The 17395-nt window shown below is 36.8% G+C and overlaps 1 protein-coding gene across 2 annotated transcripts in view; it reads right to left on the reverse strand.

Annotated features, from left to right (window-relative positions):
* The window catches only part of epha3 (eph receptor A3), a 127338-nt gene that overhangs the window by 47059 nt on the left and 62884 nt on the right, over nt 1-17395 (reverse strand). For both annotated transcript variants that reach the window (XM_081368312.1, XM_081368313.1), the window contains exons 5-6: nt 13065-13400; nt 2801-2925 (exon numbers count right to left, since the gene is read on the reverse strand). In XM_081368312.1, the coding sequence (XP_081224438.1) occupies nt 2801-2925; nt 13065-13400 (461 nt within the window). The remainder of the gene's footprint in view (nt 1-2800; nt 2926-13064; nt 13401-17395) is intronic.

The raw sequence follows: 17395 nt of genomic DNA on the forward strand, positions 1-17395 counted from the left end.
GCGCTACAACAGAACTAACCCTCAATCAAGACTACGGCTCATTAATCATATGGCATCTGTAGGAAACCAGCGGAAGGGCCGACCGGAGCGGGTTGTGACAGGAGAGGAGAGGTTGTGTTAAGGCTTTTTTTTTTTTTTAAGATGGGCAAGCAGGGGCTTGTAGTCCACAAGGGCTTTAATGGGCAGGTGGTGTTTAGATCAGTGTCTCCAGTGTTACAAGACCAAAGCCGAGATCATCTGGCACTTTCACAGATTGTTAAGCAGGCTTAAAATGAACTGACCTGGTCAGTGAGTACTAAGCAATGCTTCCTCTAAAACTGCCTGTGCACTTCCCACACAGACTGAAAGAAAATTGGTGCAGAAGGCAGACTCAGATAGGATAGAGTTCTCGACACAAAACTAAATAGATAGTCACAAATAAAATAAAATAAAATAATAATAATCCATCTGCATGTTCATATTCGCTGATTTTGAATTTTGAGGCTTAAATACACAATGCTGATTAATTCAAAGCTCACAGAGGCCAAGCGTTGTTATTATGATTTATATAATTACAATAACTTGTCTACTGTTTAAATAATAAAATTTGTAGACTGCATGATTCAAGTTGACTGGCTCTAGACTGGTTTTATTATTATTATTATTATTATTATTATTTTGCATATTTTTATATTTGTATATTGAATGTAATTATTATTATTATTATTATTATTATTATTATTGATATAATTAAAACAGCTATATTGTAAATCATTTCATTTCTGTGTTTTAGTTTTGGTATAAAAATTTGTATTTTTGTGATATTTTAATACAGAATATATATTAGTTTATTCAAACTTACCTGTGGCAACATTTTTGCCAAACGACAAAAGCGTGTTTAGTTTTTTAGTTTAGTTTTTTTTTTTTTTTTCGCATCACAAGTACAATTCTGTACCAGCTGAGTTACTGAGAAAGCTTAGTACATCAGTAAAACCGAACATATGGAGCTGGTTAAGTGATGAAAACTCCAAAATATATTTGTTTACAAATCATGCACTATGGTAAAAAGTATTTTGAGGATGTAATTTAATCGTGCGAGGAGCCGTGTGAAAACAAGTCTTTATCTGCCCCTGTAATCATAATTGTGTGTGAAAGCTATTAAAAGTGCTTGATGTTTTACTGCTAGTGTTCATTTCTGTTGGAAACTGCAGTGATATGTCCGTATTGGTACGTATTTTGCGTTTTGCAAAAATGTTGCCACATGTACGTTTTTTTCCAATGAGCCTGTGTTGAATATTATACATTATGTTTATATAGCATTTTTGGGAAATTTGTTTCGCGTACCTACCCCGAAGTGACAAAATAAAATAAAATTCTGTATCAAAATTTATAAGGAAAGACCAGTACTTTGTTTAGGCTTGGTTTGTATGGAATTACAAACCTGCGCACATATATTCAAACGCACATAACTATAGAACCAATTCTTAATGCGCATGTGAACGCCATCAGCATTTCTCACAGGTTCGCGTTTAAAGTCTGTGTAGAGAGAATGGCGCGGTCTTAGCGGCCCCTAATTTAACAACAAATGATCGTTGCGACGGAAGCGAATCAATCAAACATAACTTTAGCTGAAAAATAACTTTATTAAAGAACCGCTATAAAGCCAAAACAATCTGTTACCATAAATTATACGTGTATCTCTGTAAAGCTGCTTTGAAACAATCTACATTGTTAAAAGCGCTATATAAATGAGGATGACTTGACTTGACTTGACTTGACTATAGCAGTGGCGAGGCTACATAAAGGCCAAGGTGGCACTGGATCCACTCAGATTGACGGCTGGTCCACCAAATCAAATGAGACACAAAAAAAGAAAGGAGAAAAAAATCATGCGTACATGACAATAATAATCGCTTAAATAAATGAATTTATCGGATGTCACTTCCGAAACTTTGGAGCCTGTATGTGGCCGCTGGTCAAGACATGAAAAACAATGTACATGTCTGTGATTGGCTACATTGCTCCAAATTGCAAAACATGTTGTAAATAGAAACATTTGATGCTTTTCAGAATGCAAACACAGATATGCAGGGGATCGCTTGCCAAATCACCAATATGCTATTATTAAAGAGAAAACTGATCCTAGACCAGCAGTTATGGCCAGCTTTTCCCTCTAAATGCCATCAGAAGCAGCAGAAGGCAGTGGTTTGAGTAATACAATTCCACGCTAGTCTCAAGTCCTGCCCAGCCTTTCATATGCTCCACCTATGATTATTTATCTTTGTTTACTGTTCTTATTCGGTTCATTGGTTATTTTATTTAGGAATTAATATTGTTGTTTTCATGAAACTGTTGGTTGACAATAAATCAGATTCAACTAATCTTAATTGTCAAATTACTTTTATCCAATGTATTGTAAAAGTATGTAATTCGAGAGGTCCACCCTATTTCATCTAGGCCCACTCACCAATGGTTTATAGATAGAGTTCTAATAGAGTTTGATAGTGAATAGTGAACAGGTGGGTGATTCTGTTCAGGTGGCTGAAGGGTCTGTCCAACAGACATACATTTTGAGAACATTAGTACCTGGTTAAAAAAATAATTTCAGGCAAACGTCTCTCAGCAGAGCAGACAGAATCTATTTCACCTCAAACAATCAAATTAAACCACATTCACTAATGACTTGAAATGCCCCCAGGTATATGAATGTGCACTCTGGACCAAGATTCCTAATGAGGCCAAATAAAAGAACTTGATGACTTCAAATTAAAACGTTAATGCAGTGAGTGCCCACAGCGAGTCCAAATTAAACGGCCCCCACCTTCTCATAGTATTTGACCTCGTAGTCCAAAATGATCCCATTGGGTCTCTCTGGCTCCATCCAAGACAGTGAGATGCTGTTTCTTGATGTTCGGTCCTTCCTGATGACAGTCACTGCAGATGGAGCTGTGGAGAGGAACACACAAAATCGAAAAAAGCGGATTAGCTGTTTCCACTCTGTATTACAAGCACATAAAGCCATAAGGTCACAGGAAGTTCGGCTGACATTTTCATTCAACAATTTGCATCCTGTGAACTGGTTCCTGTGGACCTAATCGAGTTTGCTCTCCACTGGGGGCCGGTTTCAAAGTTGGGGAAGTTGGAGGACTGAAAGACAAATTGATGCAATCGGGCAATGGCTGGTCCCTGCAAACAACGGCCACAGTTATGTCAAGTGAATCTCAAAGTCTGAGGCATGGCTCATTACTTCAGTTTGTTTTTTTTGCTTTTGTTTCGTTTTTTGATGCCAAGGACCCCCAAATGTGATGTGATACAAGTTTGGGATTTTTTTTTTTGATGGTTTTTTTTTTTTTTTTAAGAAGTCTTTTACCAAGGCTAAAGTTATTTGATCAAAATACATCAGTAACAATGTGGAATATTATCAAAATGTGTTTTGATCAATTTTTATGTGTCCTTGTTAAATAACAGTATTAGAGCCAGATTTAATAACAGCTTGAGTCAAACCCTCTTTTGGCATAAAAAAAAAAAAAAAACTTCTGTCAGGATTAACTAAAGACACAGTGAAAAATCTGCGCTGAAAAGCCGTGGACACACAGTTGGCTGACCTTATTGCATGTGCATTTGTAGGAGTTTCCCTTGTAAGATGAAAAATGTATGGGCTATCACGCTTATTTGCCCTGTTTAGTAAATCTGGCCCTATATTTCTTTCAAAAAGATGAAAAACCTCAAACTTTTGAGTGGTTTATTTATTTATGTATTTCTTTTTACAGTCTGTAACACAACTGAAAGTGGTTGAATATTTTAATGCTACCGATCCCAGTCTAAATTCTGACTTGGGATCCAGCTTGAATCATAATGACACTGTGTTCGTTCATTGGCCACAGGAGAACTGGTCCCAGACAGAGCCTGGTTTCTCCCAAAGTTATTTAGTTTTTTTCTCAATTCTGTCACCTGATAGAGTTTGGGTTCCTTGCCACTGTCGCCTCTGGCTTGCACTGACCCTATTGGATGAGAACTGAACTGAGCTGGACAATGACATCAATGTTTTTGTGCAGAACTGCTTTATAGATGAATAAGTGATGATCTTTACAAGCAGAACTGAATCAACACTGTACTGACACTAGCTGAACAATGACACTGTTTACTTTTAGAGCTGCTGTACAGCCAATATTAACTCTGTTTGCATCATTGCATCACTTATTGAATCATTACTGCTTTGAAACAATCTGTGTTGAAGAGCTATTTAAATAAAGGTGACTTAACTACTTTTTTTTATACTATTTTCCATGGACCTACTAGCACCCCCTTTAATCTCATTGAGGGCCCACAGATTCCATTTTAAAGCGACTGGATAAGTTTGTTTAAAATCATCATGTTTAATTAATCCCCACAGTTTTTGATGGTTCCACAATGAGCGTTGCATTTTCAAGAGGCTGCATGATGTTTTAGCTTGTACAAACGTGTCTCAAAACTCACAGTTTTCTCACAGAAACACCCCTTATAAGAATTTAATCAGGGTAAACCAGCATAATTATTCAGGGTAACCTTGAGGCAGATTAGTCATCTACTGTAGTAATTCGTGTTACCCATCATTTAGTCTTTTTTTTTATTATTATATTTTGCAGATCTATAATTGTGCTACAGGCATCTGTCTCAAAAGTCTCCCTCCACTCTGGCACTTCACATGGTCACAATCTGTGATCATAATTCAAGTCAGAGTTTGGCCCTGCTTTCCTCCAGCCTGGCACTCGTGTTCTTTTTCAAGTTTACGGCTCTGTAATTGCGAGGCAGCAATGAGGCCATGGAGGCATCTGACTTGCCTGTGTTTTAATTTTATTAGACCACAGGAAAAAACATGTTGTTCTTTCAAATGTTCAAGCTTTCCTTGATTGTGATTATACAGTCTTGAAATGCTTCTTTTCCCTTGGAACTCATTTCCCCCCGTCTATTTCTCTTTGTTAATGAATCCAGATGGGCACAGTCTGTTTCAGTTTGCAGCCCCCCTACACAACCCTCTTCCCAACTGCACTCTGATAGGGGAGGTATTATTGAAGTTTTAGTGGCCACAGTTTATGGAAGCTATGATTTATAATGTCTGGACAGCAGGCTCATTTGACACTGTGTATCTTTCTCAGCGTTCACAGTGTGAACAGACTGACTTTGTCTTAAAATCAAAGAAAAAACATTGGTTCCTCCAACTGAAAGCGACAGTAAAGAGCTAATTATGGTTATATTGTTTTTTATATATATATAGGACTGCACGATTAATCGCAATTTCCATGTATTCCATCACACTTAAATTGATTTGGCTTATCATGATTTTGAAGTCATGATGCCCGATAGTGTTATCGTACTTCTGCGGGGCATATTTGGCGTGTCTGTGTGAGAGCGCCCTCTGGTGTTCAGATGGAGCAGCATTTACTACCGATCAGCCGCTGCACTGACAAGCTGCGCATAAAATAATCGCATCCTTTGCCAAATCGTGTGCGGTTTCAGTGCAGTTAATTGTGCATTGTAATTGTAATTGTATATATATCAAATGAATGTACATATATAAATATCAAATGAATATATATATATATATATATATATATATATATATATATATATATATATATATATATATATATATATATATATATAATTTAGTTTTATTTTAATAGTTTTGAGGGCATGGGGACAACAATCCCATATAAGACTACAGCCTCGATGTGAAGGCTCCAAAAGATCATCAACATGATTAGTCTGCAGTCGAATATACTGTACCTTCTTTTGACCAAATTCTGAATCACAGAATTAGCTAAAATTTGCAAAAAGAAAAAAATCTAAAATGGCGGACAAAGTGATATAAATGTTTATTATAATTATTATAATTTATTAAATAGTGGTACTGTAAGTATTGATAAAATAGTTGAAGAAATGTGACTTTGTTTTATCCAATTCTGTTTTTTAATGATCCCCCCCCCCCTTTCCCCTTTTGCGTTGTTAGCTTAGCCTCATGCTAATGCCAAACTCTATTGAAAACAATTGTGAGTTGAGTCTGTTATGCGCTTCATGTGGGAAGTGCTAATTTTGCGGCAGTAGATCTTTCAACAGGATGTTTACTAGGTTTTGGAACTGTGTATATTTCTTGGCTTTCTCCTTTTGAACAGATCACCTCCAACTTAAAGCTAAAGGAAATCATCAGTTCCCACAAACTTCTTCTTAGAAGAAAGCGACAGCAAAAACAACCACACGATTATGTATGTGGAACACTGCAAGAATATTCAGTTACGAAAAATTGCAGAAGGGAGGGACCTTGCTGTTCTGCTACATTCTGCTTGAACCCACAACCTCATAAGTGGACTGCATTCAGATCTCTGCATTTTCAGGTGCGGCTGACAATAATTCTCCAGCACTTATGCTTTTGTCAACAATCCTAGTGAAGTTCTGTTGAGACCATGACATGCTGCAGAACACGGTCTCAAAATGTCCTCCACATGGCTCTGCGGATGTGGGACAGAGGCATGGCATTAATGTGGGTGCCCATGTCTGAGCCAGACCTTCCTTTTCTTCCTCCATGCCCTTCACCCCCGCCAAAAAAAAAATCCACAAGCCAAATAGAAGACACAACCGCAACAACATATTTCAAGAATGCATGAATGAGTCATGGAAAACCTTCTGTAATGCCATGATCCAGCTGAACACTTCCACGCAGATCAGGGTCCAAAATTAGCACTTGCCAAGTGCCAAACACAAGTCAAAATTGGCTTCTGCTGTTAACATCATCAAAAACGGAATTGTAAACATACTTTTTTTCTGTAAAGTTGGGCATATTCCCATGGGGGGGTCTATGGGATTGACTCTCTTTTGCAGCCTGTCTCTAGTGGCCAGTCGATGAATTGCAGTTTAAGTCACTTCCGTGTCGGTTTCAAGAGAGAGACCGGAAGGTGTCCACTTGGGTGTAATATCTCATTATAATTTTGTGATTGGTGAAGTTTCACTGTGAGATGAAGAGAGACCCTTACGGTATGATCTTGTGAGTTAAATAATATTTTTTAATCAAATAATTATAATAAAAAGTGCAAAATACTGTTTTATATCTGGTAAAAAATATATAAATATATGTAAGTCTATTTTTTTTCTCCAGTTTACTCATCATACTACTGTACAAGGGAGTCCAAAATGAACTTTTTGGCACTGTATAAACTTGGCATTATCAAAAGTTAGATTGCACAAGCTTGTGGCTTTGCTGAAAATCTCTGCTCTGCCCTGGCACGATTGAGAGGTCGGGTGAAGCAGCCTGTTAAGAAACCAGAACTGTCAGGTCTCAACACAAATGTTTTACAGCTCTGATGAGGTTGAGAGCCAAGCAGAGAGCACCGTCCTGACATGGAGGGCAGCTTACGTGTTCTGTCTCCCTTGGGCTGCGGAGCACAAGCTGGCTCCGTTTAGATGGATTGGGCTGCGCTGACAACCCTCTGAGCCCCTCGTAAATGTGTTCTCTGCAGGCCCGATTGGCCGTTCACACATCCACCTCCTTGTTCTGGCTGTGTTTTATAGGACAGTAAAGTAAGCTGGATTACTTGTCTAAGAGCAAGAAGAACAGAGAGGGGTCACAGTCTTCCTGGGTTAGGTTTCTGAAACAGCCTGAACTAAAAAAGTGAGGTGAAAAAACAGAAAGTGAGGTGAAAAAAACAGAAAGTGAGGGTGTAGTGCAGTCTCTTTGCTCGGAAATGAATACCATTAAACTAAAGCGCCTAAGTGCCTAAACTACGCTTCTTTGTACTGTGTCCTCCGAAAGCAAGTGAGAATTGTGAGTGGGAGTGTGCATGTCTGATGAGATTAATAAATTGTTAGAGAGTAGGGGTCTAACGATACCCTCATGTCACGATTCGATACATATCAAGATACAATATTATTGCGATACTCCAAGGCATATGGTAAGAGGTTAACAAAAATTGTACTGTTGATTAAAATGCTAAATTTGATATTACATTGTGGGTGTAAATGAATAGGCTTGGACTTGGTGCAGGTAACCCAATGCACAGGACAATAGTGACACCAAATAATGGACAATGTGAATAATGCACAGTGACACCAAAATAAAAATATTCATGATTCTGAAGCTGAAAATACAGAATTGTTTTAGAGGAATATGCTTGCACTCTGTCACTGACTAGATATATTTAAAATAATGTAGGCCAGTTTTTACTGGTAACATAAAACATTTGGCATTATCAGGACCCACAAATATTCCCCCATTGAATTATTATACATTATATTCAACATTATATATAGTAGTTTAATGTAGTACTGACACTGAAACTCTGTAAACTCTAATTTTTTCTCATCCAAAATGTAACTATACATATTGTCACTATCCACGATATATATTAATGCCTTTTTGCACTGCGATATATTGTGGCACGGTATATTGTTACACCCAAATAGAGAGTAATAAGGCCATAGAAAGCAACATACAATGACAAACAGCAAATGACAAAAACATAAAAAAGAATGCATTTTAAAGTTTTTGAAAATGTTTTCCGAGACATCACTGAAGGACTAGGAGAGAGAAGTGCTAAGTCCATATTTACTGCCCATCAATCTGTCACCTGAAATCCTTGTCTTAAAAAGAAAAACCTTAAATGGAGCTGTGACCTAGCAACACACACACACACACACACACACACACACACACACACACACACACACACACACACACACACACACACACACACACACACACACACACACACACACACACACACACACACACAGAGTCTGGTTTGCACACAGTCTCATATTTTTTTTTCAGGTGCTATGCAATAAATCCTAAAAGGAAATGTTAATTAATATAAATAATTTATTAATATTAGTAATATAATTATTTCAATATTTATTGCTTAGTTTTTTCCCTTCTCTAATTGAAATGTTAATGTTAATGTTAAATCATACAATAAATCATTAAATCATTTGTTATCCAAAATCCTATAAATGTTTAAAAAAAGGACAGAAAATGAGTAATGGCTACTAAGAAGTTTTGCAAGAGGTCAGTAATATTGTGAAATATCATTACAATTTAAAATATCTGTTTTTTGTTGAATATATATCTTTTGTAAAATCATAAATGTCTTTACTGTCTCATTTGGTCAATTTAATGTCTCTTTGCTGAATAAAAGTATGCATTTTTTAGTTAGTCATTCCTCATTTTCTTTAATCATTAACATTTAATAGGTTTTAATGATTTACTGTGGTTAAAGTCTGGAATACTCTTTTATACAAATAATTTAAATTATAACACAGGCTTATATTCATTCTCAAAAGTAACAGAATTGTAAAGGCACTGCATATCAGGAATAACCCACAAATACTTAAAATATTGAGGAAAACATGAATGTTCAATGACTTGAAGGTTGATGACGGTGTTGATAGTCAATACATTTGGGCCTGTAGTGCTGTATCATTCTGAAAGAAGATGCCTTTCTTCACAGATAAATCAGCATCTGCTCTATGACAGAAGATGAAAGATCTACTGAGTGAAATTGCAGTCCTCTCACAATGACAGTAAGGATTTTATGAGGTCTCTGGCAAAGTCAACTGCTCCCACTGGTAAAAGGGTGCAAAACTATCAATCCCTAGCCTTTGAACCTCTAGTAGTCCAAGTAGTCTTCTGCCTACTATTTCATGACACCAGAGCCCAAAGCCTGTAAGCTGTGGACCAAAGCCTACTTTAAATCATCCGGCAGAACCTGTACCTATCACTCCACAGACAGCACTGAACTGACAGTGGCCTGAGCCCCACAGGGCTAGAGAACAGAAACACTAGTCTTCACAAAGGAAGCTTGCGTGGAATGAGAGGCAGATGGCCTGTCGTTCAGCATCCCTCTGCTTTAGTAACCTGAGGAGTCGTGACCTTCAGTCAGCTATAATAGAGGCCAGCACCTGCAGAATGATATGCAGCTGTGATAGCGCGCGATGAGAAATTGACTTGCAGAGGCATTAACTGGTTCTTTTCTTCCTTACGAATGGAATTTTGAGCTTTGTTGCACATCGCCGAGAGGAAATTGAATTGTCTTGTGCACACGTCTCAATCGATCTTACGGGACCATTAAAACATTTTGCTCAATCAATGGAAATCTTTGAAGACATTTTTTCTTGTAAGACATGGCTTTGAATGAAGTGAATATTCTTGAGAATGTTGTGTTAATAATATTCCATTAGAAGACATGGGAGAATTAAACGGATAGTTCACACATTCATTTGCATGTTGTTCTGAAGCTCTATGATGTTCTTTCTTCCATGGAACACAAAAGGTGAATTTTTGAAGAAAATCCTGGCTGATCTATACAAATTAATGGGGACTGCAGGGGCTGTATAAATGTTTATGTTTTTAATGATCATAAATTTGAAATATTTTTGTGCTATATTCCTCTATATATATACTGTACCACCTAGGCTCAATGGAAAAACGTGCCAGTGCCGACATTTCTGCAAAAAGATATTACATTGACTCTTGCATGTTTCGCAACACTTTTAAAGTGTCCATGGAGTGGCGCTAACAGCGTGTTCAGTTTTATCCATAGGAGATTAATGTAAATCTGCCAATTTTTTATTATGTTGGTTGTATTATTGCAGCAGTTCAGAAATGGAAATGTCCAGTGAGTTAGAAGATTAATGCTCTATCATGTTTGAAAATAACTTAACATCTAAACTAAACCCTACACTCAACCTAAACGATAGTGTTAACAAAAGCAAACATGACATAAAAACACATTTTCTGAAGCAACCATGACATTTTAGCTAGCCTCTACAAGTCTTTGAGTTCTTTTATCATGACTCGTTCCTGAGCGCTTCTCATCACAAGAGCTGAACCAGGTGGGATACTGAGTAAGTTTACTATGTAAAGTAAAAGCCATACTCATGGAGCTGCATGTGATGCAAACAATGAAATGCATTACTTAAACGTACAGTATGGGATTTTTTCTCCACTAGGGGTCGCTAACCTCTTTACAATAACAAAGGCGTAGTTTGATGACGCAACACATGCTAAGAATTATGGATCTTGTTGTCAACGTCAAGCCGGCCGATCTAATAATGTTTATGGTTGACTGAATACATCGATGCTTTTATCATGACTGTGATATGAAGCAGTTCGGGATTGCTAAGAGACAGCTATCAGCTCCACACGCGACGAGAGCTCCCACGGACATTTCATTCTACCGAACTACACGCAGAATTACTACTCACAGGTCAGTTTATTAGACAAATTAAACTGTGAGGTAACGCAGCGCTGTTTCACATGGTCTAACGTTACACTAGCACACTAAACTGCATTTGAATGTGTTGAAAAGTATGTGTTAGCTTATCTGTATGAGACTAGCAGTGAGCTAGATCAACATTAGAATAACATACAGATCATATTCTAACATTTTATCATTGTTGAACTAACGTTATATAACATTGATTAGTTTTATGTAAATGTGCTCACCTGTTTAATAAAGTACATGTAGGAGCAGTCGAAGTCTCGGACGTGGAGCTCTCGTTTATATACTGTCTATGGGAGCTCTCTGCAATGCATCTCGAAAACACCGCGCTGATATTGATTCTCGTTTTAGTTCACCTTTTTTATCCAAAGTCTGCTTGCCATGGTCCATAATGTTTGAACAAAACAACAACACCGTGCAAATAGACATTGCGAACTCCACAGATGTCTGCGTCTGTCGCTTTGGTTAATCAGAGGGCTCTGCTCATAGCTCTGGTTACCATGGCACCATAGGTGGAAACCAGGGACAACGCGGATATGACGCCATTGACTGCGACATAACGGAAATAAAGACACGGTCCGTGTCTTCGAATTAAAATATTAATTTCTCTGGATTTAGAAGTTAATTGGAACTGTCGGGATAATGTAAATACACAACTTAAAAAAATATATAACATAGATATAGTGATTTTTTATATTTTTAAAGCAAAAAAAATTCATATTGTGCCTTTAAGAAATCATGAGATGTGGTAAAAGTGTTTTGAGGTCATAATATAGCATTGTGTAAGGAACCGTGCGAAAAGAAGTCTTTATTAATCAATAATCTGCCCTTGTAATCATAATTTGGGTGATAAAAAATAAAAGTTGTTTTACTGCCACTAGTGTTCATTTCAGATGGAAACTGAAGTGGATTGTATGTATAGGTACATTTTTGGAGTTTTGCAATAACGTAGGCATAGGCACATTTTTCCAATTTTTTCTCTGCAGTGAATTGGCAATATATCAGGGGTGTCCAATTCTGCTCCTGGAAGGCCACTGTCCTGCAGAGTTCAGCTCCAAACCCAATTAAACACACCTGAACCAGCTATAATCAAGCGCTAGGTCCCAAATTGAATACTCCCCTACTATATAGTATGCGAAAAACAGTATCGCCAACAGAGTAGTATGTCTGAATTCACGGTGAATTCATGGTATTCCAAAAACAGTAGGCCGAGAAAGTACCCGGATGACCTACTATTTCCGCCGAGATTTGGAAGTGCGCATTCGATGGACACTTCACTATCCCACGAGGCCACGAGGGAGGATTTATGAATGGCAGGTAAGTGACGCAACTGATGCTAGCTGACATGACAGTAACAACATGGCGAATGTAGTACGTCTAAAATGTCATTAATACTAAACTGACTAGTTCAAACCTTAGTAAATCACTGTGCATGATTCATTTAAATACTCTCCTCCCATACATTTTTAGTCTGAAAGGGAAACTCCTACAAATGCATGTGTCCACACCTTTTCAGGGTTCATTTTTCACTACATGTCTTTAGTAAATCCTGACAGTAGTTTTTTAACACCAAAAGAAGGTTTGCGCTGGCGAAAGCTGTTAATGAATACATTTATAGTGTTTTTTTGTCATTTTGAAGCTTGACAGTTCCAGTCCAAGTTCATTACATGGAAAACAATCAGGATATTCTTCATAAATAAATTGTTTGTGTTTCACAGCTGAGTGAACCTCATAGGGTTCAGAACAACATGAACACTACATGTGAATAGTTAACAGACTTATTTGTGACGTGAACTATTCCTTTAACGATAGGATCAGCTAGGATGACAGACTCACCTGCTTGGTTGGTAGTGATGGTGACCGCAGCATAATGGCGGATCGTGGGGGCCTGGGAGGACACTGCGTTTTGGGCCTCAATCTCAAAGGTGTAATTGGTGTGTGCCAGAAGGTCTGCCACGGTTACTGTCGTGTTAGTGAGGCCGAAGGCACGGGGCAGGAAGCGCACAGCCCCTCTGCAGGGTTCACACTGTCTGGGACCCGGCCAACATCGCTTACAGACTACGTTAAATATCACATCCTTCCTGCCTCCGCTGTCAGCCGGCCAGATCCAGTCCAGAATTACTGATGTCTCATTAATGGCAGAGATCACATTGCGTGGAGCAGATGGAGGTCCTGTGAAAAGAACATCTATGATATAATATTTTCTCTTTTTTATTTTTTTTTATTAATTCAAGCTATAAAAAGTATAGTACAACACAATTCAAATCTATTTGTGCTCTACCGAATTGCATATCCAACACTGACACTATGAAACAATAAAGTCACTATGAAATCAAAACGGACAATTCTTCATTTTTATGGAATAGTGTGGTGTTTATTATAAATTATTTGTCCATGCAAACAGTCATTTTTTAATGCATGTGCCCATGTAATCTTTCATCAAAATAACTTCCCCTCACTCTTGCAGCGCCATCTCTTTTCTTCTCTGACAAGGGCGGGGCAACCTGTCACTCAACTAACATGAACAAACAATGAATGACTGTATTTTTATTAACTAACGTTAACAAAGATTAACAAATACAGTAACACGTGTATTGCTCATGGTTAGTTCATTTTTGTCAATACATTAACTAATGTTAACTAATGAACCTTATTGTAAAGTGTTACCGCAATGGTAAATGAAGATGATCCACAACAATCCAATCAATTTCCAATTGACAAAATAAAGTCCCGCCCTATATTTTTTCCTGTTCGAGCAGCCGCTTTACTTGGATATACGTCACAATAGGGAAGCAAAAACAATTGCAGCTTCATGACGACTTTAAATGGAGAGGAAATGGAGAAACCAATTTTACAATCAAAATTGTATTGGTCTCAATATGAACTCAAACATTTTTCATTGAATTCTTTCAAGATTTACATTTATTGAATTATTTATTGAATTTTTTTAAATGTAAAAAATAGCCTAAGTTTCTTTTTTGCTAAGGAATGACAGGAGAAAGATCTGGGACAAAGTTTATACTTAAATGAAACACAACTGAGAACTCCATTAAATCTCATGAGCTATGAAAGAGCAATAAAACGGCCCTCTGGGGAAGTACGTTTACTTTAAAAAGTGTGGGTTTAATCGTTAAAGTCATCAGTTGTGGATGGATACGGAATTTAGGCAGGCATGTCCTTCCCCTTGTTAAAATGTTGGCAACGCCTCTAGAATTACTCCGGAGTTCAGAAGTGTCCTCGATGGATTGTTATATTAACTTTAAAGATTGTCTCGATAAAAAAATTGGGTATGAAGTGCAGCCAGCGGGCTCTATACTGATTGAAATAGCAGGCCTAGGCATCAAGCTATTATTTTAATAAGTGACGACTTCTACGTATATGTGTATGAGATTGAAATCTCAGATACAAGTGAGGAGATGGACACCAGTTCAAAGACAGATTGTAATAAATAATCATTTTAGAATGTTTCAAGAATTTAATATCTGACCTCTGGGTATAATTACATACAATTCCTCCTAGATCTGCCTTAAAGATGGAGGTAAGTGAAGAAATGAAGAGCGTAATGTTTGTGTTTGATTGGTTTGATCTGACATGAATTCACACACTGAAGCCCTGGAGCTCAGAGAAGGTTTCCTGCCTCTTGAACCTGAGAATCATTTTGACAGACATTTTATCTGAGAAGGAAAGTGGGGGAGAGGTAGGATTTGATACTACATTAAGAAACAGAACATTACACAAAGGAATCTCTCCCACAAATTCACTGCCGGAACATTCCAGAACACTCCCTGTTGCTTTCGCTTGATTCTGACATGACAATAAATCAGACATTTAGCTTCAAGGTCAAATACAGGATTCACCACACTGGCCTTTTTAAAAGCACTTTTAGAAAGAAGAGCAAAAAATCCTTAAGGAATAATTCACTCAAAATGTAATTTTATAAATTATAATCATATTTTCCAGCTCTTGCGGAGGGAAAGACTTGAACTGAATGTCTTAACTATCAGTCTGGTCTTTTTTTCTTTTTCTCTAAAGACAGAGAATATAGCACATAAGTCTTAAATACCAGTGGTTCTCAACCTTTTTGATTTGAAAGCCCCTTATTGTCCGACAAAATATTTAAAGGCCCCCATATAAGCTAAGCTATTTCTTTCACTATTTCATATGAGTTTATGACAAAGAATGCTGATTAAATCCTTTGTTGAAAACTACTTTAGTTTGTTGAAAAATAGACTTTCTTCTTTTTTTTTCATGTAAAAGATTACCGTGATTTTAACAGTAAAATGCTATGGTGAAAAACTGTTAATTGATCAACAGAAAGTTTCCGTACTATATACGGTGAATAACTGTGATATATCTAAATGTACATTTTACAGTAAAATACCGTTATATAGGTATATAGTTTTTGGACGTGAAAAAAAGAAAGAAGAAAGTCTTCTTATACAAATCATTGTATAATTTACAGTGAATAAACGTAAATTGACATTTCCACAATTCCCTGCGTGACACTTCACATTTGATGTATTTTTGTTGAAATAACTGTTTCTTCATAGTTTTTCTTAGTTTTTTTTCTAATCAGTCATGTACATTAGGATTTTATGTTACATTTAATGTTGTTAAATTAATGTTTATTGCATTTTTAAAATTTCATGTATGTTACCATGATGGTGTTTAGTGTTTGTGTGAATCACACTGTGCAGCTTCTATATATATATTAGTATTAACTTTCTCAGGTTGTGGAAAAGCTACTTGAGAAGAGCTTTGATTCATCATGTGATTTTGCTCGCCACTGTGATTGGTGGTTGTCAGTGTATTACAATGGTACAAAACAGATATTAGTACTTCAATATGTCAGTAAATTAACATTATATCAGATAATAAAATATATATATTTTTTTTACTGTAAATATAAGTTAAAGGACAAATCAAGTGAAAAATGAACCTAGGGGTAATTAACACATGGTTACCGAGTCGATCGTTCCCTGCGATGCGTTTTCATGAAAATCGAATGTAAAGAGTTTTATTTATAAAAACAGATTAGCTCATAACACTAGTATATGGGGCAGAGAGTAAGTAAAAGTAAATCGCTAGTTAATACCACAAACAAGGCTCAAAATAGCCTCACACTAACACGGGAGCATAATGAGGGTCCCTACATACAAACCGAAGCATTGAGAACTTTGTAAGTGTACAGACAGTTTAATAAGAAGATACTTTATAAAGACAGTACATTACGCATTTACAGGCAGGATCCATCTTGGAAAACAGTCTCGACTAGTCGAGCCACGAACGGCGTGCTACATTAGATTTCACAAACGTAATTCCTATCGACCAGCTCACATCGCACGGCGTCCGTGGCTCGACTAGTCGAGACTGTTTTCCAAGATGGCTCCTGCCTGTAAACACGTAATGTACTGTCTTTATAAAGTATCTTCTTATTAAACTGTCTGTACACTTACAAAGTTCTCAATGCTTCGTTTTGCATGTAGGGACCCTCATTATGCTCCCGTGTTAGTGTGAGGCTATTTTGAGCCTTGTTAGTGGTATTAACTTGCGATTTACTTTTACTTACTCTCTGCCCTATATACTAGTGTTATAAGCTAATCTGTTTTTATAAATAAAACTCTTTACATTCGATTTTCATGAAAACGCATAGCAGGGAACAATCGACTCGGTAACCATGTGTTAATTACCCCTAGGTTCATTTTTCACTTGATTTGTCCTTTAAGTCTGTAAAACCTAAGATGTTGCTACCAAATTGTTTACAGTACATTTCTGGCAACTACAGCTGCTGGTTTTTTAGCGTAAATTTAACAGAATTTTTTATTACAGTGAGCTTTAATTTGAAAAAGAACAGCAACGTGTTTATTAACTAAAACTATTAAAAATAATTTCCGGCAATAGCAATATAACTTAAATAAAATACAATCTAAATAATGGGTGAGTAAATGATGAGATAATTTTCATATTTGGCTGAGCAATCCCTCTTCCTATTTTAAAGTATAGTGGACTTTCTATTCTACAACTCATCCCTGATCTTTCCTTTCTATAAAAAAATTAGTATCATAAAAAAGGAGGTTTTCTGTGCCAGTACAGATAAAAAAAAAAATTGCCTTACATAAAACAAAGTCTCTTTTTATAGGACGGAGGAAAAAGTAGTTATATGTCAC

Source organism: Scardinius erythrophthalmus (assembly GCF_964197995.2).
Source record: "Scardinius erythrophthalmus genome assembly, chromosome: 6".
In the NCBI taxonomy this organism is placed as follows: Eukaryota; Metazoa; Chordata; class Actinopteri; order Cypriniformes; family Leuciscidae; genus Scardinius; species Scardinius erythrophthalmus.